This window comes from Argiope bruennichi, chromosome 2, assembly GCF_947563725.1.
Source record: "Argiope bruennichi chromosome 2, qqArgBrue1.1, whole genome shotgun sequence".
Taxonomy (NCBI): Eukaryota; Metazoa; Arthropoda; class Arachnida; order Araneae; family Araneidae; genus Argiope; species Argiope bruennichi.
The window spans coordinates 53794291-53822172 of NC_079152.1; the positions used below are offsets into that span (position 1 = coordinate 53794291).

At 30.8% G+C, this 27882-nt stretch overlaps 2 protein-coding genes and 1 long non-coding RNA gene across 6 annotated transcripts; all 3 read left to right on the forward strand.

Annotated features, from left to right (window-relative positions):
• Positions 1–6631: 6631 nt before the first annotated feature.
• LOC129961698 (uncharacterized) lies at positions 6632–11888 on the forward strand. The gene is made up of 2 exons (XM_056075240.1): positions 6632–6724; positions 11087–11888. Exon 2 carries the CDS (start codon positions 11091–11093, stop codon positions 11775–11777), a length of 687 nt encoding a protein of 228 aa, XP_055931215.1. The 5' UTR covers positions 6632–6724; positions 11087–11090; the 3' UTR covers positions 11778–11888.
• A 4177-nt stretch (positions 11889–16065) lies between these two features.
• LOC129961587 (uncharacterized) lies at positions 16066–19793 on the forward strand. The gene is made up of 3 exons (XR_008783800.1): positions 16066–16276; positions 17430–17749; positions 18697–19793. It is a non-coding gene; the product is annotated as an uncharacterized LOC129961587 (long non-coding RNA).
• Positions 19794–20313: 520 nt separating this feature from the next.
• LOC129961586 (uncharacterized) lies at positions 20314–27381 on the forward strand. 4 transcript variants are annotated; one of them, XM_056075085.1, is made up of 3 exons: positions 20314–20417; positions 23316–23604; positions 26512–27381. In XM_056075085.1, exons 1-3 carry the CDS (start codon positions 20400–20402, stop codon positions 26565–26567), a joined length of 363 nt encoding a protein of 120 aa, XP_055931060.1. In that variant the 5' UTR covers positions 20314–20399; the 3' UTR covers positions 26568–27381. The 4 variants fall into 4 exon arrangements, with proteins under 4 accessions (XP_055931060.1, XP_055931063.1, XP_055931062.1 ...); XM_056075088.1 differs by having other exon boundaries at positions 23316–23501; XM_056075087.1 differs by lacking the exon at positions 20314–20417 and adding an exon at positions 20495–20666.
• Positions 27382–27882: the final 501 nt, after the last annotated feature.

Consider the following 27882-nt stretch of genomic DNA (forward strand, 5'->3'; position numbering starts at 1 on the left):
GGAATAGGAGTAGCGCGTCTTCCCCGTGATCTGGGCGTCCTGGGTTCGAGTCCCGGTTTGGGCATGATTGTTCTTGATCTGTTCTATCTGTGAGATGTGTGAATGTGTCCCCCTGAAAAAAGGGGTTGTGCAAGCTAATGTGATGCGTGAGTAGCTAAGATGTACTCTTGGCCCTAGTTGGCACTATTAAAACAAAAGACGCTCCCTTGGATTAAATCGCTGATTTCGTCAGTGGGCTTGTTCATAGCAAGTACCATTAGAAACAGCAACAGCTATGGTAATAAGATCACATTTATGTTTACCTACACGAGTATATACAAAGGACTGAACAGATTATACTAAGAATTTAATACAAATATGTAATGCGGTTTCAAAAAACCATATACTAAATGTACTCCGGTCTTTAACATGAGCAACTTTGGGACGTGGCTTCTAAATATGCTTTATGGTGTATTAAATTGCTTAATTTTTATGTCAGTTGAAAGAGATAGATTTTAAATTTCTCATCTTGCATTTACAATATATTGCTTTTCAGGATCATGATGCCCATAAGAGATTTCTTGTTGGTAAGAGATGCAAGTAGTTCCACACAAAGAGTACCAAGGCAAAATAGTACACTGGTCAGTACTTACACTGTAAAGCTGTTAGCGATAAGCGGAATAACGTTTCTTTTGGTGGCCGTGGTTTACTTAATCTTTGGAATCACCGGAACAGGAATGTATTTGTTCTTCAGCATTTTTCTCATTCTAGAAACAGTAGCAATAATTCTCAGGTAAATTTAAAAATTTCAACTAATTACAAGGATTATCTAAAAAATATTCGGCCTTTGGTTGAAAAATATATTACTTACGTGACGAAATTGTAACCCTAATACCCTTCAAAGTAACCCTCCCCTTGCTCCTTCTCACACTTAGCTCACCAATCTTTTCAACACTTCCGAAATCACCCCTGAAGAGCTTTTTTTGGAATGACCATCTCCGTTGTTACGTTCTGCATTATCCCTTCTCAACTCAAAACGGGATCTTCAATTTCGGAAACAACCAGAAGTCGCAAGGAGCCAGATCTGGAGAGTAGGGAGGTTGGGAGATGACTGGAGAATTCCGTGTTTCGGCAAGAAAGTCTGATCAGGTGTGACAAATAAGCCGAAGCATGGTCATGATGCAACTGCCAATTTTTCGTCTTCCAGATGTCTGGTCTTTTGCGCCGAGCTGCATCTATGAGGTGGCGTAGAACTTTTTGATAATACTGTTTTGTCACATTTGTCTTTCCATTGCGTATTCGTGATGCATTTGTGATCGTCTCCATCGATATGCGGCCATATTTGAATCAGTTCCTTCACTTGTGTTACCCCTATAACATCGTCTCAAAACACTTGCTAGAATCTTACAAATTGTTTCGCTTTGAGAATCACCAAGCTTTTGATGAAATTTGATAAATTATCTTCGCTCATTTTGTTCAGTCATTTTGAGAGAAATCAAAATGACGAACACTTTTGACAGCACCTTACTCAGTGGCCAGCAGGCAGCGACTGGAGCACTCGAATACGGAGAAAAAATTCAAACATGCGTATTAAGTTATCTTCTTCCGCTGTGCACAGTGATGCCGCTCTAGTATCATCACCGTAAGCTAGAAAATTCAAGGTCGAATACTTTTTAGATAGCCCTCGTATTATCTTATTAATTTATAATTATTTATTTTTTCAGTTTCAGAATTTATAAAGTAATTCAAAATATTATTTAGAAATTATTTTTTAGTCATGGAGTTTGAAGAAATTTTTTGGGATTTCATCAATTCATCGACAAAAATTTCAAAGACATATTTTTCTCAGAATTCACTGAAATAAATGATGAAATAAGTGGATAAACTTGCTAAATCTATTTGAAAAAAATCAGCCTTAAAAATTTGTTTATTTTTTCAATGTTCAAAGTTTTTTGGCACTATTCAGTAGAAAATAATTCAAACTATTAGTGAATTAATGACATTGTTATATAGCTCTCCTGATCAGGAATGGGCTTAATAGTCTCTCACTCATAAGTCGAAAGATTTGTCCCTTGCACGTGAGATACATGTACTATTTCTACATTATCGTCTATACCGTGATGAATTACATAAGTCCATTAATGAATATACAAAATTGGCTAACAATAGAAGTTTACATGTTTACAAGTGAAAATGAGAGCAGAAAAATTTAACAAATGCTGCAGTAGCATAACAAATCACATAATAACTCACTTTTGAAAATATAAAAGCACTCCCTTCTATAAATCGGCTTCGGAACCGGAGGGTTTCAGATTCGAGACCCGATTCCACCTACGAATCGTCGTGTAAGTAGATCTGGTGCACGTTAAATCCGTTGGGGCCAAACGTCCTCCAGCTGGTGTGCCGTGGAATTTTGGAGAGGGGAGAGGTGCCAGTTCAGGTGTACTCCTCGTCATCTGATCGCGGTTCAAAATTATGAAGTCTGTCCCAAAATAGCCCTAGTGTTGCTTTAAAAAACAGGACGTTACTATAACTAAATTAAACTAAACCCTTCTCTAAGTCTTTGCATCACACCAATGGGAAGAGATATGACCACAATATTAGATTTAACACTCACGAGGCCTGCATATACGACATATCTAAGTGAAGTTTAGAGCCCTCTGATGCCACTACTTTCAAATAGACCACAGGATTAGTGGTAAAATCTAGAACCACTATGACAGAGTAAATCTAAAAAAAAAAGAGAGAAAAGGGGAGAGAGAGAAATCAGGCTAAATAATAAAATTGAGTTTAAAAAATATAAGAAATAAATTATAAGATAAATAAGATTTAAAAAATCAGAGTAAATTTGTTGGAACTATGCAGCTCTTTTCGTGCTTTTATTTTGATTTGCTAAATAAAAATTAATTTTCAGTAATACTTATATAAATAAATAATGGAACTATACTTAAAGGGATTCTTTCGTCATTATTATCATTTTGTTTTGATGATAAAATAATAAAATGAATCTTATTTTCAGTTTAAAGCCAGTGCTATTGAATAAACTTCATAGTTCAAGTAGCATTCCTGATCGTGGCCAGCCTTCATCCCAGTCATCCATTCCATCTTCTGCGGAAAGTAAAACACCTACTCGATCTATGTCAGAACCCACTCTCTTGCATTTATCGAGGACATGATTTTGTTTCAAATGCACATATAAATTTTAACCGAATTGCATTTTGACGACTAAAATATAAATAAAAGTTACTATATAAATAAAGATTACTATTTCTAATTGTTTAATAAAATTTAGAGCTCTATTTTCTTTATGACATGTCTACACATAAAAATATATTATTTCTTGTGTTCTATTGAAAGTTCTTTCATTCCTAGATCCTAAGCATATATCTTTTTCTTTCGCATATATGAAAATAAAAAGTTGTATGCACATGAAAATAAAAAAATGAAACAATAATAGTACAAAAAAAAAAAATCGAACTCGAGATTTTGATAAATCTTTACTTTTTAGACCCCGAGTTCGACAAACCCATTTCTGGAATTATATCTGTCTGTCTGTGGCAAAGTTTACTCACAAACGCTTTGAGCTAGACAGATGAAATTTGATGTACGGTCTTTACATTAAATTTATAAATTTATATCAAATTTTGAACAAAATCTTTTTAGAAGTCAGTCTGCCTGTCTGTTCAAATATAAATTGACACGATAACTACAGAATGAAGAGAGATGAATAAAATTTGTTATACAGGATTAATATCTATATTATGGACACTTATCACATTTTGAGCTAAATCCAATAAGGGATTGACAGTCTGTCGGTCTTAGAAACATGTAAACGCGATACCTCAAAAGTTCAAAGATTTAAATATATCAAATTTGGTATGTAATTTTGTGACTGAATTTTGAATTATAGTTCTGCATCAGATTTTGCTTCAATCGATTGGGAAAAGGACATCTAATATATAAATTCACCTTTATTAGAGAATTTGCGAGAATGTATTGAGGAGACCTCTTCCGTTGATTTGTTGGGTAAGTAATTTGCAGAAAAATATCTGAGAAGTGAATAACAACATAGAGCACATTTGTGTCAAATGAGTACTGTATATAAACCTCCAATTTGCCTCAGATTTCTAGGTGAACTGCTGAGGAAAATTGTCACTAATTACTTGTCCAGCCCCACAGCACTGCGGGAAGTATATGTGTACTATTCGAATTCTACCATCAATGTACTCTTCGCTGCTAATAAATTCTCAGGCACTTTTTCGTTAATGTCAGACACATGCGCACCGACTCTATCGCGATCTAAAAAGAGTCGAATCACGACATAAAAATATCAAAACAAATGTAATTATACATGAAAAATTACATATTTTTCCCAAGTTGAACTATGACATCATACTGGTTTGTCTCCTTCAAAAACACGCAATGGACTAATAAATTGAATTGGTTCGGCGTATTTGGCTCGAGTAGGAATTGAAAGAAAAAAATTCATAACTAAATTTATCTTATACATGGAGAGATTGAAATCTTTTGTTAAATGAAAATGAGAAAGCTATCAGAAATTCATGATGAATGTGGGATTATTGTTTTCAATGCTGCTTATCTATTTGTGCTTTATCAGTATAGAATTCATGATGCGATATAATATATTTTTTTAAGTATTAAATCAAGATAACCATCAAAGCTCTACAGTATATCAACTTAATAATTGCGCAAACACATATTAATATTTTACAAAAAATATTAAAATAAGTTGTTAAAAATAAATTTATAGCATACCGGCATTTGTACTTTTAGTATCGAAATTCTTGCTTCTGCTATAAAAGTGCGTAGACTGGTCATTTTTAGATAGCCTGACGTTGTTATGATACATATGTTTGATTTGGTGTAGTTATATTAACATTCCGTTTTAAAGCCGCTTAAGGTTATTTTGAGACACACCTAGTAATTTTGAACCTTGATAAGATGACCAGAACGAGCAAGCATCAACCCCGTACCTACGAGAGAACGTTTAACCCCAATGGATTTAGCACGTACCACTGACACAGCGGTTCCTCGGTGAAATCGGGTTTCGAACCGTCCTCGAAATTAAGGACCTAAATGTCAAGATTCTATGATACTTAGACTCAGGATGAAAGAGACTCAGCATTATATTATTCCGTATAAAATTATTTTTAAATATGGTAATATTTTAGGATATCGCATTTTCTATAAATAATGCAATGCAAGATGTACAAATCGATAAAAAAAACTCTATAAAGTAGATTATTGGAGTTAGAACAACCAAATTGAATAACAATGGGTTTTCAAAATTTATATGAGGTTTTGAAACGATTAAAAATTAAAGGCAATTTTTTATTTATATTCAATATCTTCGGAGCATATTATGACATAAGTTCAAACCTCTTTAATATCAAAATATTAAATTTTATTTAAAAAAATATTACTTTAATAATATTAGCGGCTTGATTACACAAAATGTTGAAATCTGTACTCAACGAGTTTTATGTAGTCCATTTAAAAGAAATAATGCTAGTAAATTCTGTTAAAAATTTAGTAATAAATTGGAAAACAATACTAATGTTGTTTTTTTTGTTTTTTTTGTGCTTAGTCGTAAGAGAGCTTTTAAAACAATTGAACTGATTATTTCACACAATTGTTTGCAATAATACTGATTACTTCAATTTTGTTGCATTCGGCTATATAATGTAAAAAAAATGTTACAAAATTGTGTTGCAGCTAGTTTTGAAATTAGAAAAAAAAAGTTCTGAATAGAAAAAAAATAGTACGAAAAAAATTGATATAATCGAGAAGATAATATTTTGATTTTAAAAGCGATGCAAAAAGATTTCTTTACAAAAATGTACTCTAAAGTTATTGAAGAAAAACAATATAATTTCAATTAATTTTTTATTTATTTAAAAATTTAACAGAAATTTGGGAAAAGCCTCTTTCTTAAAGAAGGCCTCAACTTACTAAAGAGTAACTGCAAACTAAATCTGATGACTCTAAGTATAGTGAATGGCTTTCATAGAATAATGTTTTGAATTATTATTTTTTTACACCTCACATAATTGAAATTTAGTGCTGGTAAGCAGTCTATAAACATTATCGAGTTTTCAAAACATTACCGTCTTATTGAAATAATGAACAATTTAGTTTGAGTGTGTCATAATTTTAATTAAGGTTAAAACATGGATATTTTTAAAGGCACACAGAAGATGCAGTGGTCGATGGCATAGTCTCATTTTATAATCATAGAATTTTTATGAATTGGATCCTGCATATAAATGAATTCCATGGTTGTCGTGAATTAACTTCTGATTATGAAATTTTGGGATGTATGATTATTATTATCAGATTATTTGTCATCTGATATTGCTTCAAAATTTGAAGTCCAGTCTTTGTAGATTTTATGCATTAATAGTTTCCACAATCAATGCTTTAAATATAATATTGATAAACTTCAAAATCAATCTAAGTCTTGTTATTGATTATACATAAGGGATTAGAATCAATCAATTGAAGATTCATCAAAGATTTCTTATTCTTATATCTCCGTGGTTTTATTCAAGATTAAGATTAGATCCAAAATCAGTTGCATAGCTGCAGTGCGACATTGCATCATGGATATAAGAAATAGATTGATAAGAAGAAGAAGGAACACGTCATGATAAGCATTCCCTAGAAAGCTTTAGTTGCTGCTGACTTTCTGTTCTGTTGGTTTTAAGAGGTTTTATTTCTGTGGGTAAGAAAAATTTGAATTCTTTATTTAATAGCAAAAACTGATTTAAATTAGCAGATAGCGACTTAGACAATTTTATATCAATATTTCGTTTGTATTGAGTTCTTTTATATAGTTTTTTAAAAAGAAAATTGGAAATAAATTTCTATAAATTAAATGAAAATCTCTAAAAACAAGGATTTATTATTGCAATACTTACTAAAATATCCAAAGGCCTTTTATATTACTAACTGCAGGATTGTAATATTAAGCATAGTTACTTTTAATTATCAAACATTATTTGTACTCCGGGTACTATTTTGCTTGAATTATGGACCAAGACAATTAATTTTATTCCTTAATGAAGAGAAGTGCTACAATATTAAATAAATATCAATTATTTAAGGAAAGACATCTTTTTATCATCTAATTATTTATCAACGGTTGTAGCAGTGAAGGGTTTTTATGTGTATGTGTGTGATAAACGATCTTTTTAAATGTATAGGTTTTTAGATCTAGTTTTAGAATCTGGGGAGATGAAAAATATAGTTTTTTTGCTTTGCACTTCTGTAGAATTTAGGACTATAAAAAATCTTACGAAATTGTATTCGAGAAAGACTTGGAAGGTGATGGATCGTAAAATGAATAGTCTAAGGAATTTAGCAGTTTAAACCAGTTCAGAAGGAAGGAATTCAACAGCCGCCAAAATCATTTTACTGCGTAATTTTTTATATTCGAATACAGACGGAAATTAGGAAACACTGCTTCATTTAAAACAACGGCATTTTAAAATGTATTTTCTGTATACTCTTCAGTCAGAATTATATACCATTTCATTTTGTTTTGAAAAATTGAATAGTGTAAGGCATTTTGACATTATTAATTTTAAGTTATATACCTAAGAAGGTGTATAAAAAAATAAATGTTTAAATATGACTTTGCTGATAAAATTCAGCATAAAATTGCAGTGCAATAAGTAAGAGTTACGATAGCTGGAGAGAGCAGAATTAAACAATTAAGATAAAATCTCATGATTAAGGTTGATAATTAAGGTCATGATAATGGAATAATCGTAAAAATTATTCTAGTACATTTGAAATTAACTGAAACACTCAAATAAGATGCTAAAGACTCGTATACTAAAAGTGCAACTGTCAAACATTGACTCATTTCACTGATTAAGCCTTTTAAGTACGTAAAAATCAGCAAACATTAACTCAATTTGCTAATCTCTCTACGTCTTAAAGTACATTAAAACCGGAGAACAATTAACTTCATTATCGAATTCGCCTAATCTAGCGTATAGCTCTCTATTAAATTTGAAATGTCAAATACAATATGAATTGAAGCTTAGCATAGCAAACTATATTTTTAGATTACTTCTTTATTTTATTATTAAAGTGGAGAAATTGAGAATTTTTAGCTGTTATCTCCTAATACCAGAGGGTCAAAGTTAATATAGATTTCAAAAAGTATCAGTGAAAGAATAAAAATTTCTAGATGACGCTTATGAAAAAGATTTTTGGATCAAAATTTTAAGAGATGAAATTTATTGCTGATTGAAAATTAGTTTGTTTCAAAGGTTTGTTATATGAATTGAATACTTCAAACAGTGCGTAAGAATATGTTCAATGTTATTTTCTTGGTTATAGGAAATACCGTCAGGTTGTTAATTTTTATTCAATAGAGCTGGGTTGATCAGTCGGAAAATCAGACGTGCTATTATTCCATCTTTTATATTTTCAAGCCATGTGGTAAGGGAAAGAATAGATTGAATATCTCCTAATATTTCTTGGTATTTGCGATTTTGATACATTTTTTGCTTACTTTGAGGAGAGAATTTTTGCTGGCAAGAGATCTTCAATAGCAACCACTAAAAGCATGGGTACGACTCCGTGGCAGTTTTTGCAAGATAATCGGCCTTTTCATTCCAAGCGATAGTTGTATGCCTTGGAGTCCATCCCGGTACAATTTTTGGATTGAAATTTATTCTAATTAGAAAACAATTTTAACTATTAAGTTATAGGATTCTTTTTTTTTTCATCATTTAAGACTACATTATCATATCAAAATGTGGATATCAATTATAGGAGTAATAAAGCTGCTAAGTGTTTTTGCAATAGTGCGCTTTTATGACGTATAGTATCAAAGTTACTGCTTCAGATTCTATCAGTCCTACAAATCATATAATCTCACAATTGTAATAGGGAAATATGGACGATAAAAGAAAAGATAAAAAGTGTAAAAATTAATAAGTGGATAGAGTTAATTGAATTAAGGCCCATATTGTGATATATGGTAATGAAAAGGCGGATCAATATGTAAAGTTGGCAACACAGGAAGAGTGTTGATATAATTGTCTCCAAATCAAATAGTGTCTTAAGATGTTAATTATGAGAAGAAATAAAGCTACAATGGTTTGACCGGTGGCATATGCCTAAAAATGGAAGAGTAACAAATAAAGAGTAGTAATTTTTAATAAAGAGTAGTAATTTTTAATAAAGAGTAGTAATTTTTAATCCAGAAATAAAAATAAGATATCATCCACTGGTAATCCAAATTATATCAGGGCATTGGATATTTCCCGCATATTTTCAAAGATTTGGAAGAATACAGGAAAATAAATGCATCTGTGGAGGAATCTGTACTGTTTACCATTATTTAAATGAATGAATAGAAATCTTGGGACTAAGAAATAAGTACCATCAGTACTGGCTTTAGTGCAGTACTGATGGTACCAGATAATCTTAAAACTCTGAAGGACATGATGTTAAAAATTAGCAGCTTTTTATCAATTGCTTCAAAGTGTTCGGATTTCTGTTGTGAAACGAGAATTTGGAGAAATATTTAGAATTTTGCAGAGATTTTCTTTTAGTGATGGCCTGTTCCTTGTTTAATAGGAGGATAGGCGAATGCGAAGATGAAGGGAGAGGTCAGTAATGACCACTTTGGGGCTAGGATCAATTACCTCGAAGAAAATGTCAGTTGAATGAATCGGTCAATGTAATAATGGACAATGCTAAAGATAGCAGTCAGCCATAACAAATCCTTCAGTAGCGGTGGGGTGGTCAGCTGTATACAAAAAGAAGTGTCAAAGTTACTGCAAAAATAAAATATTAGTACTTATTTGATATTTTCTTTTCTTTGATATAAAGGAATCTAATCTGTATTGAAATTGGGAAGTTGAAGTACATGTCTAAACTTTGTAATGGTGTAGATATTTCGTGTATTTATTGAATTTAATAGAAGAATTAGCATGATACATATAATAACTGCATAATGTTGTCATATTTAATACAAATACGTCTACTGTTGAAATGTAGTTTTAAGTACTTTTTGCACCTGGAAAATGTGTAATGGATTTCAAAATAAAAAATCTTTTTTTAAAATCTTAGCATTCCACTGGCACCGATAGGACAAAATTGGGTTGCATGTATATTTTGGGCTTTAAACATACGAGTAAATTTTTTTTTATTCATCACGATAAATTACTTTTATTAATCAAAATTAGTAATTCAGATCTTCGTAAAGATCTTTCTACATAATTTTAACATTAGAACTAATAAGACCGTCATTTTGACGGTTTTCAAATTTTATGCTTAAAAATTTTGATATACTTTAGGTACGGTTCTAGAACTTTATGGCTTCTTTTAATGAAATATAAGAACAATTACATATTCCTGTTCAACTTCCACTCGGTCATTTTAACTTCCATAATCAGTATGACCTATACCTATTCATGCAAAGACCCATCAACATGACGGCTTTAGCAATTTCAAAATTTATAATATTTTATGGATCATTTATGCAATGATGGACATCAATACGTATATACATTCATTTATACATCGCTTTCAGACATTTCCTGAAAAAAATTGAATTGCGTTTTTTTATATGAATTTATATTGATTGATTCAAAGTGTTCGGTAGCCGTTATAATGGGATCTAGTTTATTCCGATTATGATTCAGTTTAGAACTAAAAGTTCTAATTGGTAAATGTAATAAAAACAATCATTTCAAAATATTTTTTCTTGGTTTTCTTTAAATTAATAATTAATGTATTATATTAAATGCTGTATTTGTTAACTTGTATTTTTATTTACATAAACTGAGCCAAAAGTTACAATAAAAGCCAGGATTATCAAAAATCCGTCAATTTGACGGGTGTGTAAAACTAATATATATTTAATATCGGTATTTCTAATGTGAAATAAAAAAGGGAATTATATGCGTTTTAAGTCTATTAAGTAAGCGCGCAAATCCAATGTCGCCTTAGAGGCTCCAGAATTACTATACAATATAGAAATTTCATTCTTATAATAGTGTCCTTGAATCAATTAACTTGATATTGCCACCTAAAGTTGATATTTTTTTTTAAATTCTAGAAGAATGTCAGAAGAAAGCAATGTCAATGTTTCATCTACTGAAAAAGGGGATCTCGAGGATGGGACAATGAATGAAGATAATTCTTCTAAGTCAACTTTGCATTCAGAAGAGCCGGCACCTACTGAATACGTTAATGAGCCAACTGAGCAAGAACACGTTCAAGAGAACAGACAACCAATTGAAGTTGTTCAATCTGAAGACCAAAATGGGTCAATTGCTCTTGGATCTCCAGAAACGAATATAGAACCAGTAGACTCTACTTCTGAGCAACAACTGACCACATCTGAAGCATCCATTGAAACCGAATCTTCCGAAAAAACAAATTTTGACCAACCTGCTGTGAAGTCTACTTCCAGTGAAATATCCATATCTCTGGTTTCCTCTTCTGACAAGGCTTTAGAAGAAGTGTCTGAAAATATCCAGCTTATCTACGAAGGATTAAAAGATATGAAGATAAGTACACAGAATAATCCAGGATCGGCTTCAAGTACAAAAGGACGTAAGCCTGCATCAACTCCTCGTGCAAAAAGTACTCCAGTGAAACAACTGCCTTCTCCACCTCTCACTAGATCCAGGTCAAGAGATCTGAGGAAGTTTCCGTCTACCCCTTCTTCTCCTGGTCGATCAGCTGGCAGTGATTCAGATGAAGTAAAGAGAGTAAGAGGAAGGCAGAGAGTAAAAAAGGACTAATTGTATTGAAATGAGTGTGTTCTTATATTTTTAGAGTTCATCTTTTTTCTTAAAATTTTAAAGTTTATCTTGTTTTATAAACTATTCAAATAAAGCTTTGATTTCCTCTACTGTGCTCTTCCTAATTCTGACAGAAAGAAACTTTAAAATAGCTTTGATGTCTGATTTTTTTTTTATTGTATGATAGAAGCTGATATTTTGTTAAGAACCCTTATTTGTGCCTACGTTAGAGAGCAATTTCGCTAATATGAAAGTTTTAGACCCTCAGATTCTTTAGCAGAATATAAATGTTAAGGAAAATATTTATTTATTGTAAATCAAATTATTTGAAGACGAAAATCTGCATCCATATAAAAAGTAGATTTTAGTTTTGTTTAGCTACATCAAGGCATTAGTAAGCACTGCTGGATCCTTAGGCAGTTCAAATCTGGAGGTCACTGCCTTTTTTTTAACTAAAATGTTTTGTATTGATTGTAATTTTCTTGCTGTATGGCCAATTTTTAAGTAACATTTTGACAAACTGAAATAAAACATTTATTTGCAGGTTACCTCCAAGGAGATCAATATTTCGTATCGTAAAAGTAATTTTATACAAAATTTAGAGAATGAATAATATTAACCCTATCTAAATCTAAACTGTGGAACTGGATATTTTTTTAATTACAAAAGAGTAATACTTCAGGATTACAAAACACAACTTACAAAACGTTTATTTGAAACAATAATTTATATAAAAAGTTTGACTTTAAAATTCAGCAGTTTTCTTTATGGTTATTTGGGGGCAAAATCTCATTTTGAATATTTCTATTTGAATTTAGTAATTTTGGGGATTTATGAATCACAAGAGTTAAGAACGAGTTATTTTGCATTTATATTATCACAAGTATTGGACATTTTATTTTCATCAAATCTTATTTTTGTTACTTTCTTTAAACATTTTATAAGCGCTAGATTGTCCTACTTTAAAGATCTTTCAGATTGACATCTGAATTCTGGAATAATCAGCAAATGAAATATAAATCAGCAGTTACGATATCAGCTGATTCTATGACCATGCTGTATCAGAGAAAGTTCGACCCTCGACGTCAGATTGTATCGCGTGATAAATGACAGGCGGATTTTTAATGATATTAGGTTTCAAAAAAGATCCCTTCGGTTCGAAATTTAGTCTTTATGACGAGATCGTCTTGTCCCTTGTAAATGTTAGTAAACCGTGGTTTGGCACATGTTATATGCAATTTCGTCTTAAGTTTAAAAAATAAGATAAAAAAACAAGTTTTGAGGTAGACGGATAATATTTGGTATGTAAGATTTGTAAATTTGAATGAAATCCATTTTTTGAATGTTTGTCCAGCTATCCGAATATAGGTGAACATAATAGCAAAACGTAAAGAGCTAGATAAATGCAATGTAGTACACAGTTTTAAAGGGTAGCCTCTTTTCAAATTTTGAACCAAATCTGTCTTAGGATTGTCTGTCTGTCTTTCGGTAATTTCACACGAATGTAAACGTGATAAAAGAAAAATGCAATGACATAAATAAAGGAAATTTGATACGAGATGTCATGAGTATAATTTTAATTATTTCTATCTCAAATTATGATTTCATTCGGCCTAAAATACAAGTTCCAATCAGGTATTTGTATATTAATTGCATATCTGAGTTTAATTTTCATCACACGAAGCTAAAGCAAAAATTCTGTCTTTACGCCTAGAATTAATATATCCTAACTATTATTCGTGATGGCTTTGAGAAGTATTCGTGTCACATCCGAAGTCAATTTTATGTGGTGGGAGTGGTTTACATCTTTATTAGAGATTATACGTGAAGGTTTCGGCGAAAATACTCCCATTGGTTCTGTAATTGTGATTATAATTATGGATTTCTATGCAGCTAGATTTTCTGGGTAAAAAGGCAGCAGAAACTGGAGATAAAATTGACTTCGTGGAATGTAAGTCATAATGACGAAGAGCCGCGATGGCCTGGTGGTAATGTCTCGGATTTGGAACCGGAGGCTTTCAGGTTCGAGGACCGATTCCATCGAAGAATCATCGTATCAGTGAGTCTGGTGCAAGTTAAATCCATCGAAGCCAAACGGCCTCCGGCTGGTGCGGTGTGGAAATTTGGAGAAGGGAAGGCCAACACAGGTGTCGTCTTCGTCATCTGACCGCGGTTCAAAATTGCGAATCCGTTCGAAAATAGCCTTAGTGTTGCTTTAAAACGGAACGTTAATATAACTAAACTAAACACAATTACGAAGAAAAAATTATTTCATCCCCCCCCAAACGTAAAGACATTTTTATATGGGATAGTTAGAGAAACTCTCTTGTAAATATAAAAAAATATTAAGAAGTGAAGTAATAAACAATATTTTTCATATCAACTGGATAGTATTAATTTTAAAGGCAATTTTATACACATTGAAGTAGTTCTCGGTGATTATACTTCAATACGATTTAACAGAAGACTGAGATTAGTTTCACGCTAATGAGATTGAAAACATTACCCATGCTCAGGAAGTTTGAAGAAAATGTGCGAATGGTGAATTCTGTTTTTGTCACTTATTCGCTGGAAATTGTATATCATAACTCCAAATGATCATAATTTAGTCATTTAAATATCAGGATTTCTGCTTACACCTGAATGGATGAGACATAAAATATTAGAAAAAGTGCTCATTAATTAAAAACAATTTTAAATGCACAAAGACATTACAAGTACGTCGATATGATTTTGTCAAAGAATCGCCAACGAGTGCTACATACGTCGGCAGGCAATTGTCACAGAAGTAAAAATGATGTTCGCGACCTGTCGATTGAAATTATTTTACAAACGCAGTTTGCAGGTGCACAGTCTAAGCTCGAAATTCATTCATTTAGATGATATAAGTATTTTTCCGATTTCTATAAGGTATCGGAAACTTCGTGTGGCTTCGCTGCGAGTTACAGGTTGCAGTGGACTGTTTTGGCACGTGTCCCTGTGAATTTCTTGTCATTCTTTTATTAATCAAAAGCTAATTCTTTTAACTATTCTTCGACATCAAAGATACATATATCTTAATTTCTTATCTAAATCACGACACTCGTAGTTTATTATTTCAATTTTCATGAGAAAATTGGATAGAAGTTTATCGAGGAGGTTATAGATTTCATTTACTGGGATTATTTATCATTTGTTTTATGTCATCAGTAGCGATAGATTGCTGAATCAATTTATAGGAGAGCCGTCTATTTTTTTAACTATATATCTATAGGTCCCTTGGCATACGAACAAGAACGAATAACAAGATTACTGTAATTAGAAGGTTGAATGGTTTAGTCCCTTTTCATACGAATTCATTCAACCTCCCAATTACATTACATGTCTTGATGCAACATCTAACTTATCCTAATGTTCGTCGAGATTCTCGTTCTGCCCCAGAATATTCATGTCACACGCCAGAGCAGTGGCTTTTGTTGTGTTACTTTCTCTCCACATGAGTGGATTCAGTTTTTTTATTATAAGCCCATCTTCCCCACGAATGTAGATTTAGCCTGGTTAGTGCAAATCCAAGGAATTAAATACTGGAAATATTGTTTGTTGACTCTGGAAATATTTGTTAAATTTTGAGGGCATAATAAACGCACATAGGAGGAGTAACGGCAGGTTTGGTGGTGCCTTGGGACCCTCGTGTGTTTCTTGAGGGAGCTCTGCGCTCTCCCTGCCCAGTGAGGTTGGGTCAGCGGATCTCCCGGGTGCTGACAAACCCAAACTGTATGGGCTGAAACAGCATGGGTATTCATATCTTGTTGTTTATATTTATGAGTCATTTCGATCTGTATAAAAACTATTGAATATTTGAGATATTTAAGTTTGACCAACAGATTTTGTTCTTTTAAATCAATAGCCTTTTCCCTTAATTATATATTTCAATTGTCAAAGATTCTGGGATTCGATGCATGTCTTTGGTTTCCAAGAAATCAAAACTATTCACCATTTTTGTAACTCAAAACTTAAATAAGAAACAAGCAAGTTCTATTTATTTATCTTTCGATCCACTCAGAGAAAAGCCATCATTTTGATCTTTGCTGTCATAATTCCTTTCTGATCTTGATTAAATATTGAGATAAAAAACAAGTATAATTAAATGAACTAATCTGAGATGAAAAAAAAAGTTAAGGTAAATGGGATAGATTCAGAATCTAGAATTATTTATGCAAAAAAAAATTCTGGAAACAACAATTTAATTTTAACTGGAATTTGGACTTAAGTTGATTAGAATAGCAATATTGCTCCAAACAAGCGTCATCAAGCTTTTGCTCCAATTACTATGATTATTGAGAGACTTGAAGCTATTTCAACTTTACTTTTAAATGAAAAGCATACAATGACATTGTGACGTAATGAACTTTTATAAAACCGTAAATAAAAAGTATTGTTTAGTTCACCCCTTGACTTAGTTATTCGTTATATTTTTATACTCTTGATCTGATTTTATTATTGCTCAGCTTCGAGAATTGGTAAACATTTTTTTTTCTTTCCATTGCAACAAAATTTCACAACTATTCTTTCAAAATTCTTAACTATCATAGTATACATTACAGTTTCAGTACTTTACACATCTTTTAAATTTTTTTAATACTTACCCTGTTGATATAAATATCTTACTATTACCTGAAATGATATCTTACTATTTCCTACACTGCTTATGAATTATGAGAAAATTGAATGTTAGGAAAGCATTAGAAACGTATTTTGATTTTAGAAATATACCTTAGTCATAAAAGGAAACTACATTTTTCCTTTCAAAAGAAAATTGAAATTGAAATAACTTCTTGTGCTTAAGTGTTAATTATGTTATTTTAATTTTACATAGCTTAGTGTTAAATATAATTTTGTACATGAATATTGGAAAATGCAATGATGCTCTGGTTATTTTAAAAATTAAATTAAATCGCATTAACTATATTATGCTATATTATTGACTTAAATTTTTCATTCTATTTTTCATCAAATTCAATACTTTTAAAAAGCTAATTAGATAAAAAAAACTTTAGCAATAAATGTTAATTTATAAGTTCATTCGGAAAAAAAATTTTACTTTTTTTTTAAGGGAGTTTGAATTTATAAAAATAAATTAGTATATTCAAAACATTCCTTAAATTTCGAACATTATCAAATTATTTTGCTTTCGGTTAGACTACGAGTAAAATCATTGCATTTATATTTATATTGAAATTTCTCAGCATCTTTGCATATTCTGAAATGAATAATTAATAAATGCAAATTAATTTTCTGGATTGGGTAACAACGATGAATTATCAGTTTATCTTTTTAGAATAAAAATATTTCTTCTAAAATTCATTACCTAACCACAAATTTTCAATACCTCCAAAGTAAAAACGTACAATCACCTAGTGTATTTGACTTTATTAAAGAATGCGCTGTTTAACTTAAATAGATTAATTTTGGGAAATATATTATTATAACAAGGAATTAGCATCATCACCAATCTGCAACTAAGCCTAAACCTAGATAGAAACGCTTGTTGCACAATATTGTGCCATACTGTTCGATATTGTATATTAATCAATATTCCACAATATAATACAATATTGTACAATATTTGTGTGTTACTGGGGAAGCTTTTTAAAATTTATTTTTTTGCTTTAGAATGACAAGATGAACGATGAATAAATGGAAGTAAATTCACCAAGGAGAACATCATAGGCCACACCTCATTATTTAGAAGTCTCTCCTGAAATGATCAACCAACCTTCGCCACCCACCAGATGAACGAAGAGTAACTTCATCAACCGACATACAGCCATCTGAAGTCGCTAATTCCTCTGATCAACAAATGATTAGCTCTATTTCTGTCCAAGAACTGTTTGACAGCGTCGGAACCACGAATAGGCTGTCAACAGCTGAAGAGTTCTTTCTTGAAACCAATAAAGCAGAAGCAGTGGAAGGAGGTCCTCCCAATATGCAAGGTATGATATTTTATTTACATATATAAAAAATATTCTCCAATTCTATGTATTTGGATTGTTGATATAAACTTTATCGTAATGGGAAAAAAATAACTATTATTGTAAAATAGTGTTTTTATTTGTAGGATAAGTTTCTAGAAATGTTCAGAATGATTCAGTTAAGTAAGAAACAAATATGGATGTCAAATTCTTGACAAAGGATATTTCTAAAATTAAGTTTTAAAGAACAACAAGAAAGTTTGTTTGGAATTAAAATGATTTGAAGATATTATTGACCCTCTCTTAAAACATGCTGAATAGGATAATCATTACAAACTATTTACTGTTCTTTCGAAAATGCTATTTAAAATGTTCTGCACAGTTATTAAATATCTTAATATGAAAATGACGTCACTGATATGGTATCAGATTTTGATTATATCATTATTCGCTTTCAGTTTTTTAGGTCACATTAAAATCTTATCACTGATCTGGTAATTTAGCTTCTAATTATTAGAAATATTTTTAGAATGCAGAAGTTGCATGTTTCAAGAGCTTTCGTGACGAATTATTTTTGGTAAAAATTTAAGGCCATTTGCTTTTTATACAAATAATACATTCCAAATGAAATAAAAGCAAATGTAAGTTGACTAGTTGAAGAGATTTAGTAAAGAGAATTTAGTTTTTCTGTAATATAAAAATGCAAAGAAAGGTTTTAAAACTACAGCCTTGCATTCATTTTGACTTTCAAAGAAATTTTTTAATTTCTTTGAAGAGAATGACAAGATAGATTAATAATTAAATACACATTAATCTATGTATATATATATAAATTTAGCAAGTTTATAAAATGCTAAGTGCTATGAATTTTTAAATTCAAGATTACGAAATAGAATCATTCGGAATATTAAAAAAATGGATTTTAATTTTACATCAATGTATTTCACCAGGTCATATTTCTTATTCAGGTGAAAGTTTTTCTGTTCCTGCAACAGAAGCAGAAAATCAGACGCACCGCCGAATCCTGCAATTCGTCTACTTCTCGAATCTCCACTTGTGCTTCCTCCAAAGGATAAGGTGGGATAAAGGGAGATGGTTACAAGTGCATTGGAAGAAGAATCGGTCCAAATACTACTTAGAAATGCAATGGTGAAAGATGCATCTGACGGCCAAATGGAATCTTCTCAAGCAGTCGCCAAGGAAATCATCAAGCGAGACATTGATTCTAAAAAACAATCTAATGTGGATGACTTCCCATTGGTATCAAAATCGACCAAAAATCTTCATTGTGATTCGTCTTCAACTGAATCTGATGTCCAAGAAAAGGAGAGAATAGATTTAAGAGATAGGACCACAGAGGATACTAATTTAGGAAGCGATTCATCTTCAAAGATAGATGCTTCGAGAAAGAAAGTAGCTTAGGAGCTAGTACTACCGAAAATGTTGGTTTAAAAGGTGAATCGTCTCCAATAAAAACTGGAACTATCGTGCAAGTTTTTGGAAGAGGTGACACAGAGACTGTTATGTTAAAAACAGAGATGTCTCCTACTAAAAGAGCTTCTGCTACTGCGGAACAAAGCACTTCTGCATCTGGCACCGTTTTGATGTCGCCAAAACTTAAAAGTCCCACAAAAGTGCAGTATTTGTTACCAAAAAGAGAGTGCTCCATTTCCTTCACTTGATAAGCTTCAAAGGCAGAGTGATCGCACATGTCTACACTTATAGAAGAGCTAGATAATATGCAAGGAAGATCCCAGCCTAAATCCGGGCATGAACAAGCAATAAATAGGGAGGTCATAGAACCCGATGAGTCTCAAAAGGAAGAAATAGAACAAAGAAATACTGAAATTGATGATTTTGAAAAAGAACAAGGAGAAACTACAGAAACACTTTCAAAAAAGACATTCTTGAATGGAAGAATTTGAGTGAATATAACGACTTTTAAGTTCTTTTAAACGTTTAATGTTCATTTATTAGAACAGTGGGCCTAAGCTGTGATAAGTCCAATGTGTTTAAAAATATTTTACGTTCTTAAGTCGGCAATAATTAAATATTGATTAGTTTTAGCGAAATAAATTTCTTTGAATGCATTTCTTGCTTATTTGCTTAAAATATTAAAACCCACTGTATCTCGATTGCCTTTCGTTATATGGAAAATTGTTGAAGTGTTTGCAAGAATCTCTGACATCAAAATAAGAATTTACTTAAGTCAGATGCCGTGGTCCAAAAGTTTTTCCCTTAATATGGCGCGAAAATCTATAGAGAAAGGATTAGCTTGACTTTGTTATCTAACCCGATCCAAATTATGAACTTCAACACAAAGTTCCCTCGTGTTGTTTCGAAATAGAACGCTAATATAACTAAATAGAACGAAATCATCTGGGTTAAACATTAAATGCTTTTAAATGGTTTCTTGCAAAGTATTTAAAAAAAATCTGTTAGATGACCCGATATATTCTAAATACTGAACCCTATCAACAAAACCTTGAACCATGAAATAATCGTCAATAACATTATTTTAAAATTCTGCATAATTAATAACAATCCAGTTACCAGCTCTATGATGCATACTATTTCGCATTAAACGCCACTGGAGTGAGTAAATATTTATGGTTGCAGATAGATGACGACCGCTATGGCCAGTGGTTACTTGCATGATAGGATAGTTTGAATGACAACAACTATTGAAGTGAGTGGAGCTAATATAGGACCACATTTTAAACAGACGCTGAAAGAATTTAGATCGATCTCATTTTTTTTAATGCGAAGGACATCTGCTGACTACTGAGTCTTCTGTTTAGTTATTTTAGTTTCATTGCAGATGGTGGACTTTTTACTCGGACGCCATTAGCACAAAACGAACAACAACGTTAATGTGTTATTTTTCACGATATTTATTGTCCAGCATTCAGAATATAGAATAATATTTCCACGAAAAGTATGTATAATTGAGGATACGTATAGTTTTGAGCAATACACCTTTGTTAATTTGATAGTAATGTGGACAATGGGATGACCGCTTGCATGCTCTTATCTTGATACTGAATTCGGAATCGCTTAGAATTTTGACTTAACAAAAAAGTCACAAAAAAGTCAATCAATATTGCTATATTAGAAGATATTGGATATGTTTGATATTTCTAAATGTCGGTAAATATCATAAATATCGTAGCAATATTATTGAAAATTATGTGCCATTTGGAGAAAAATTCAAGATATTACTGAACATATAATCGCGATAAGTCATTTGTGGAAATTTTAATTTTCAGCAATAACTCCCGAACATTTTATTGCACAAAAATGAATTGTTCATCATATTAAGAGAAACATTTTAAAGATGGTAATTAAGCTGCCGCACAATTTTTTAGAATCTCTGCAAATTTTTAAAAATATTTCCTATTCAATTTGTAACAATGTTTTCCAAAATTTTAATGGCACTTTCTTCGTTTCATAAACATTCTTCGTTTGTTACATCTTAAGGAAGAAAGATTCTGTTTGTTACCTGCATAATTTATATGAAGAATAAGTGAAAAATAAAGCATTTCCGCAAAAAAGCATTCGCAGTTAAGTGATAGATGATCTTCAGTGTTGAGTGCATAAGGAAACTTTAGATTCATTAAATTTAATTCTTTAAGAAGGTTTATGCACACATTAAACAGAACAGTTTTAAGGCTATTGCAATAGCACAGCTTTGAACATAAATCACAATTTGATGCTTAAAAGTACTTTGGGGGAATTATGAATAGTAAGATATACATACGAGATTTAATTGAAATTCATCACAATTAAAATACTGTCAGCGAATCGCCTAATCGCTAAAGGCACCACTTGAAATATTTTTTCCCAACTACCAATTCCAATTCTTCTTCACCCCATTAAATGGTACCACTTATACAAAAAAAATTAATGATTAACTGATAGTGACATCTTAAAAGTATTGAAATAATGCATTGTCATCAAGTATACATATGAGGGGAAAAAATTTGAAGTTTTATCACATTAGTAAATATATCAAAAATAGTTTCTAAAATTCCATCTTTACAAACATGAGACAAGTCAGGTAAAATTCCATATCCTTCACATAAAATCTTTTAGTCCAAGTTGATTCATGGAAGACATAGGAGAAGATCCAACATTGGATCTATTTATAGTCTCGCTCTAAAGTTTGTTATTAATAGGGATGGCTTTTCGCTCCAGTTAATCGGACATCTTTGGGAAATATACTATAAATAGAGGAAGTAATTGATTCTCTATAATCAAATAGCACAAAGCTTGTGTAAGAAGGAAGTTAATATGATATATATTCAGAAAAATCACATTTTAATTCGATCGTAATAAACTTCTGAAAATAAATATATAAAAGCTCACTATTGTATTATTTTCATCTAACATTTAAATTAAATTAAATAATAGATGTTGCTGCTTTTCAAAAATTAATTGTACAAAAAATATTCAGGGACAATTCATGATGCGCATTCGATATTGATTTTAACCCAAACTAGTTAATAAACTTATTGTTCGTCTGATATCGACAATGGTAAGACTACGCTAGCTACTTGTTTATTTGTAATTGAAAAGAATTGCTGCCATTGTGGCATTATAAATTATTGTAAAAGCTTAACTGATGCTGCTTGTTGTTTCCGCTCTCCTTCTTTTATGATATCTTCGACGTCATTTCTGTTTATTTTCCTGATCAACATTCAGATTTGGTAAATGGTGTTTTGTTTTGTTTTGTTGTTGCTATCTTTTTAGATTTATTTTGGAAAGACGTTACACAGCATTGATATGAATTGAAAAGCTGAATCTTTCAAAAGGTTAAAACGTAAGCAACTTTTAGTCATAATATGTATATTGATCGTTGTCTAAAGAATTGTTTTTTATAGATTCCAAATTCTTCAACTTCATAATCATTTTTAATTTGTTAATTGTTTCTGATTTAAAAGCTTCTGAATCGACCATTCATATATTTCCTTTTCTTTTAAAATTAAAGGAAGGTATAAAGTTCCAATATTTTTGTATACCAATGGTGAAAGCTGATAATCATACCACAAATAGATTTTAAAATATTTTTGAAATCATCTTGGAGAAAAACTTGTGTATCAGTTTAATTGAATTGGTCATTTACGCAATAGTTTCTTTTAATATATTTTCTAGATAAATCTAAACACTTTAGATTTGAATCATTTTTTTAACCTTTTTGACACTTCCAAAGTAAATGGATTTTATTATTTTTATGTAATATTCTGGATTTAAATATAAAAATTTTCTGCTCTTAATGTAGTGTGCATGGTTTGAATTGAAATTTCTATGTTTTCTTGATTATATGAAAGAAGTGATGAAAGAAAATTTTCCACATTTAATCTTTTATATATCAGTAATTAAGTAGTACTGATATATAAAATAGGCATTCAGTTTAAATATTATTATTTCAAGGTTCATGTTAGAAAACTCCAAGACAAATCATTTTTAACAACTATATTGGAAAGAGATCCATTCATTTGGAAGTAAAAATGATTCTAATTTGGATTTTTCATTATTTTCCATTCTTAACTAAAATTGTATTTCAAGATTTATTTTTATTGATTAGATTGAGTTGATGAAACATGACAAGATGGAAGAAAAATTTGCTGGGAATACATCAGAAGCCACACCTCACCACATTGATTCCCCACCTTTAATGGTCAGCCAACCTTCACCACAAGAAGAACAAAGAGTAACTTCCTCGTCCGATAGGCTGCCGTATGTTGTCGCCTGCTCTCCTCATCAACAAAGGGTTAGTTCTACTACAGATCAAAGAAAATCCGAAGGCGCCAAACCTCAGAGTTTGTTAATGTTATTACTTGAAACCAATGAAGCAGAAGCAATGAAAAAAGAAAGTATGCTGTTGAGTTTTATAAAAAAAAGTCTGTCTATCAAACGAAATTTGCTCTGAAATTAATCTTTTGCTTAGTTGCTTTCAAAATTACTTAGTAGCATCAAGTTTAAAGAAATTGATATGTATTTACTCATTTCTGTAATCAAAAATCTGTTACCTTTAACTCACCTTTGCCATTCAAAAACTAATTAGATGCTTAGGTTTTTGCTGGTGCATTTGTGGATTAAATTTCTTAAAAAGCAACGCTTTTACGCATATTCAAATTAATAGTTGCTATCTCAGTAAAATTCTGCCTGCCATTCTTCCTTTTTTAAAAAAATTATTTGTGCAGTATGCGTTATAAGGCTAAATAAACAACTCAGTGTCAGCTGTGGTGTGTGTGTGTGTGTGTGTGTGTGTGTGTGTGTGTGTGTGTGTGTGTGTGTGTGTGTGTGTGTGTGTGTGTGTGTGTGTGTGTGTGTGTGTGTGTGTGTGTGTGTGTGTTTCGCATTGAAAGTTTTATGAAAAGTTCATTATTTTTTCATAACTGTGCATATAAATGGAAATTTAATTTTTTTGGCTAAATTTGATCTTGAGTTGGTCTGGTTCTGTGACTTTCTTGGCGCAAGAGCTTGCTTTTGATCTTGAAATAGTTTTAATGTGTAAATGATAGAGATTACTGATTTACTTAAATCAATAAATTACTTAAATATAAATATGATAATAAATCTATACTTATATAAAGCTCAGTGTGTGTGTGTGTGTGTGTGTCCGTTTGACCTACAGCTACCAAATTTGGTACATGTATACCTTGGAGGTCGGGAATGTGCACCTGGGGTCCCTTTTTTTGAATTTTTAATTAGAATTTTAATTATTAATTAAAAACTAACTTTCCCGCCAAAAAAATCTTTTCAATTTCCTCACCACCAAATGAGTAAGGGTTCAGTTTTTTTTTCCCAACAGTAATGAGGCTTAGGCTTAACATTTTTCGGCCGATTATTTCAAACGATTCTGTTTATTTTCTTAATGTTTGATGCATTTAAAATTAAACGTTGTAAATTTATCGATCTTTCAGATTCATTCTGAAGTACTTTTGAATTAAAATAACACAGAATAAAGGAAATTAACAATGTCTAATCTGCATAGCGTTACCCCTGGCGTAGAAAAATTTACGCATTTGCGTTACCGTAACTGATTGAAAATTCACGTATGCGCATTGTGTTCTGATTGTTGACAACGGATTCGGACTTGATTTAAATTATTTTGAGGTTAGTTGTGTGCTTTTGTAATTAAATTGTATTTATGTTAGTTATATATATTTTTGTATATGCTTATAGTTTTAAGTATATCGCTTTTTAAGTAGTTTATTTTAACCTGTTTTCGACCGATTATTTTAAACGATTCTGTTTATTTTCTTAGTGTTTGATGCATTTAAAATTAAACATTGTTAATTAATCGGTCTGCTCATGATGAATCTGAAAAAATTTTGTTGACAAATTCTTGAGATATTACATAAATTAAGATATATATTCTTTAGTACCCATAAAGTTTAAACGCTCAGTGACTCTGTTTTCTGTAATCATATTATAAAAAAATGCTTTGTTTCAGTAAAAAATATTATTATATTAATTTCAGATTCATCCTTTCCACTTTAATTTAAAACATAAATTCTACGGGAGCTAACAGAAACTTAGAGAGATACATATTACGTTATGATTGAAGGCCTTTATAATATTATGAGTGAATTATATGACTATCAAAACTTGGTTTTGAAATATTTTGATGAAGAAGTTATTAAAGTAAGAATTGCATAAAATATTTAATTATTAAAATTTTAACGAACATTAAGACCAGCTGGTCGCCAAAGACGGCTAGTTATTAATAATTCTCCAATAATCAACTTCCTTTAGAAAGGTTAATTATTTTTAAATTGATTAAATTTAGTGCATATTATGATGAGATAATTAAAAATATAGTTTTCTTTCATTCTTGCAAGAGGTATAGTGATATAAATTACTTTTAGCAATAATACTTCAAAGCTGTGCAAGAGAGGATCAAAAAACACTTGTTCTATTAGCATATATACAAATGCATATGAATTTTAATTGGGTGCAATAACTTGGAAAACAATTGTTTGTAAAAAAAGGTGCCTAATAAAGGATAGAATTTACATATATATATATATATATATATATATATATATATATATATATATATATATATATATATATATATATATATATATATATATATATACAAAAATATTAAAATAAACAAAGGGTTTTTTGGATATTCCTACTTTCATAAAATCTAGCAAACTCATTTCGCTATTCAAGAGTTTAATTTCCTCCCATAAAATTTCTGAACAGCACAGACAATAATATTTTTATTCATTGCTTTATATCTAATATACGTTCCCTATTCGATTTTATTGTCTTCAAAATTAATATTCTCTTTTCAAAAGAACCAAAACTTTTTTGACAAGACTTCGAACCGTTTTATACTTTTCTAATGAGTCTACGTCTTATGTGTATCTCTTTAACAGCAAGCAGTTTTAACAATAAGGGATCGCTAAAATGCATGTTAAGTAAATAGATATTCAAAAAATGTTACAGTTAGATGTATTCCTACTATATCTATTCCTACAAGTTATTTTGTAAAACATTACAAAAAATTACAAAAACTTGTTTTTTTTTTACAGGAACAACATTATTTTAACAATAACTAATTTTATATTTAACATCTTTAATTCCTAATTAATAAAAAAAAACCTCTTTAAAGAATTCTTCAATCTAATTTTGGCTGCCTGTGATTATTTCAAGAAAAAAATTAATCTAGTACCAAATAACAATTTGTTTATTCAGCGAAATAAAATCAATTTTGATTGCAAGTTATATCAATTAATTTCAACATCAGATTTCTTTTCCAGCTGCAACATTTCACCTTGAACCTGAACCCGAAAATCAACCAGAACCAAATATATAATCTTAGCCTACGCCTCGTCGAATACTAGAATCGCCTCTTTTAATTCTTCATCAGAGGTTCAAAGAGCATTGATTCAAGAAATCTAAACAGCAACTGTAAGTGCGTTGATCTAACTAAAATTTAGACCTGGCAATATTCAAGATATAACTGGAAGTGGCCAAACAGGATTTTTTCAAAGCATCACCAATGGAACTGTCAAAGTATCATTAGAGAGAGATTTGGTTTGAATGCACAATTTGTTCTAAATGGCGTCTCATCATTATCACAATTTTTCCCAGAACAATTTAATTTAGAAATCGATATATATCTTGCAGGATCTTATTCCCCCGATGTGCAAAGAAGAAGTACTCGAAAAACTGTGATAAAAGATGCTGATTTGGGAAATGGTTTACAACTATGGACAAGAGCTGCTACTGGGGAGAAAAATAGTTCAAGAACCAGTATCATTGGAATGTTACAACAGAAAATGAATCATTTTAAGCAAAAAATGGCAGCTCCGGCATGAAAAAATATCAGTATGGATACATTTCCAATAGAATACCAGATACTGTAAAATCACTTAAAGATAAAAAAATACGAATGAACTGCAGCATTTCATTCCGAAAATAAGTACTCCGTTTTTCATCCTGATAGATTTCAGAAACAGAACTGCATGCTCTAAGTCTGTTACCAAAATGATAATTCAAGAAACTTATCAGATATGATAATTCAAGAAACTGATTTGACGTTTCTGAAATGGAATAATCATAATTAAATGTCTGAAGAAAAAAAACCTTCATTAAAAACCATGAGAGTTTTTAATTTGCATATCAGACTTGGGATTTGAGTTCTGTGAATTCTATTTCTTTCAATTATGGTAAATCAATGTTTTACAATTTTGTCATATTTTCAATTCGACAATGATTATAAATAATATTAATTTCTAATGTATCAATGAAAGGGGATTTTCCTGGATGTATTTTAATATTTAAATAAAATATGCATTAAAACTCATTTTGTCCTGATGTCTCTTCTTACAATCGAAAAAAACTATATACTTTCTGTAAAAATTTATTATATACTCTTTCCTCCAAATGTTTACGATCAACTAATTTTGGGCGGGGTAATAATTTTTAAATAAATTCGTATATATGTATAAAATTCGTATAAACTCATTGTCCAATTGTTTTAAATAAGGAAACTTTTTCAAGTTAGTAGTTGCACTACCCAATTCAATTAAAGCAATTCATTTAAAAGATGGAAATGAAAAGTTTACTGAATAAAGGGCTGCATAAATGATATTTTAGTAAGGGATATATTTTCTAAATATCATGTT

What these genes read in the sequence shown, in the direction of transcription:
- LOC129961586 (XM_056075085.1), top strand. An exon ending in AGAAGCAATGAAAAAAGAAA is followed by an intron (nt 23,605 to 26,511) that starts GTATGCTGTTGA and finishes TTTCTTTTCCAG; the next exon opens with CTGCAACATTTCACCTTGAA.
- LOC129961698 (XM_056075240.1), top strand. Translation starts at nt 11,091, where the DNA reads ATGTCAGAAGAAAGCAATGTCAATGTTTCATCTACTGAAAAAGGGGAT.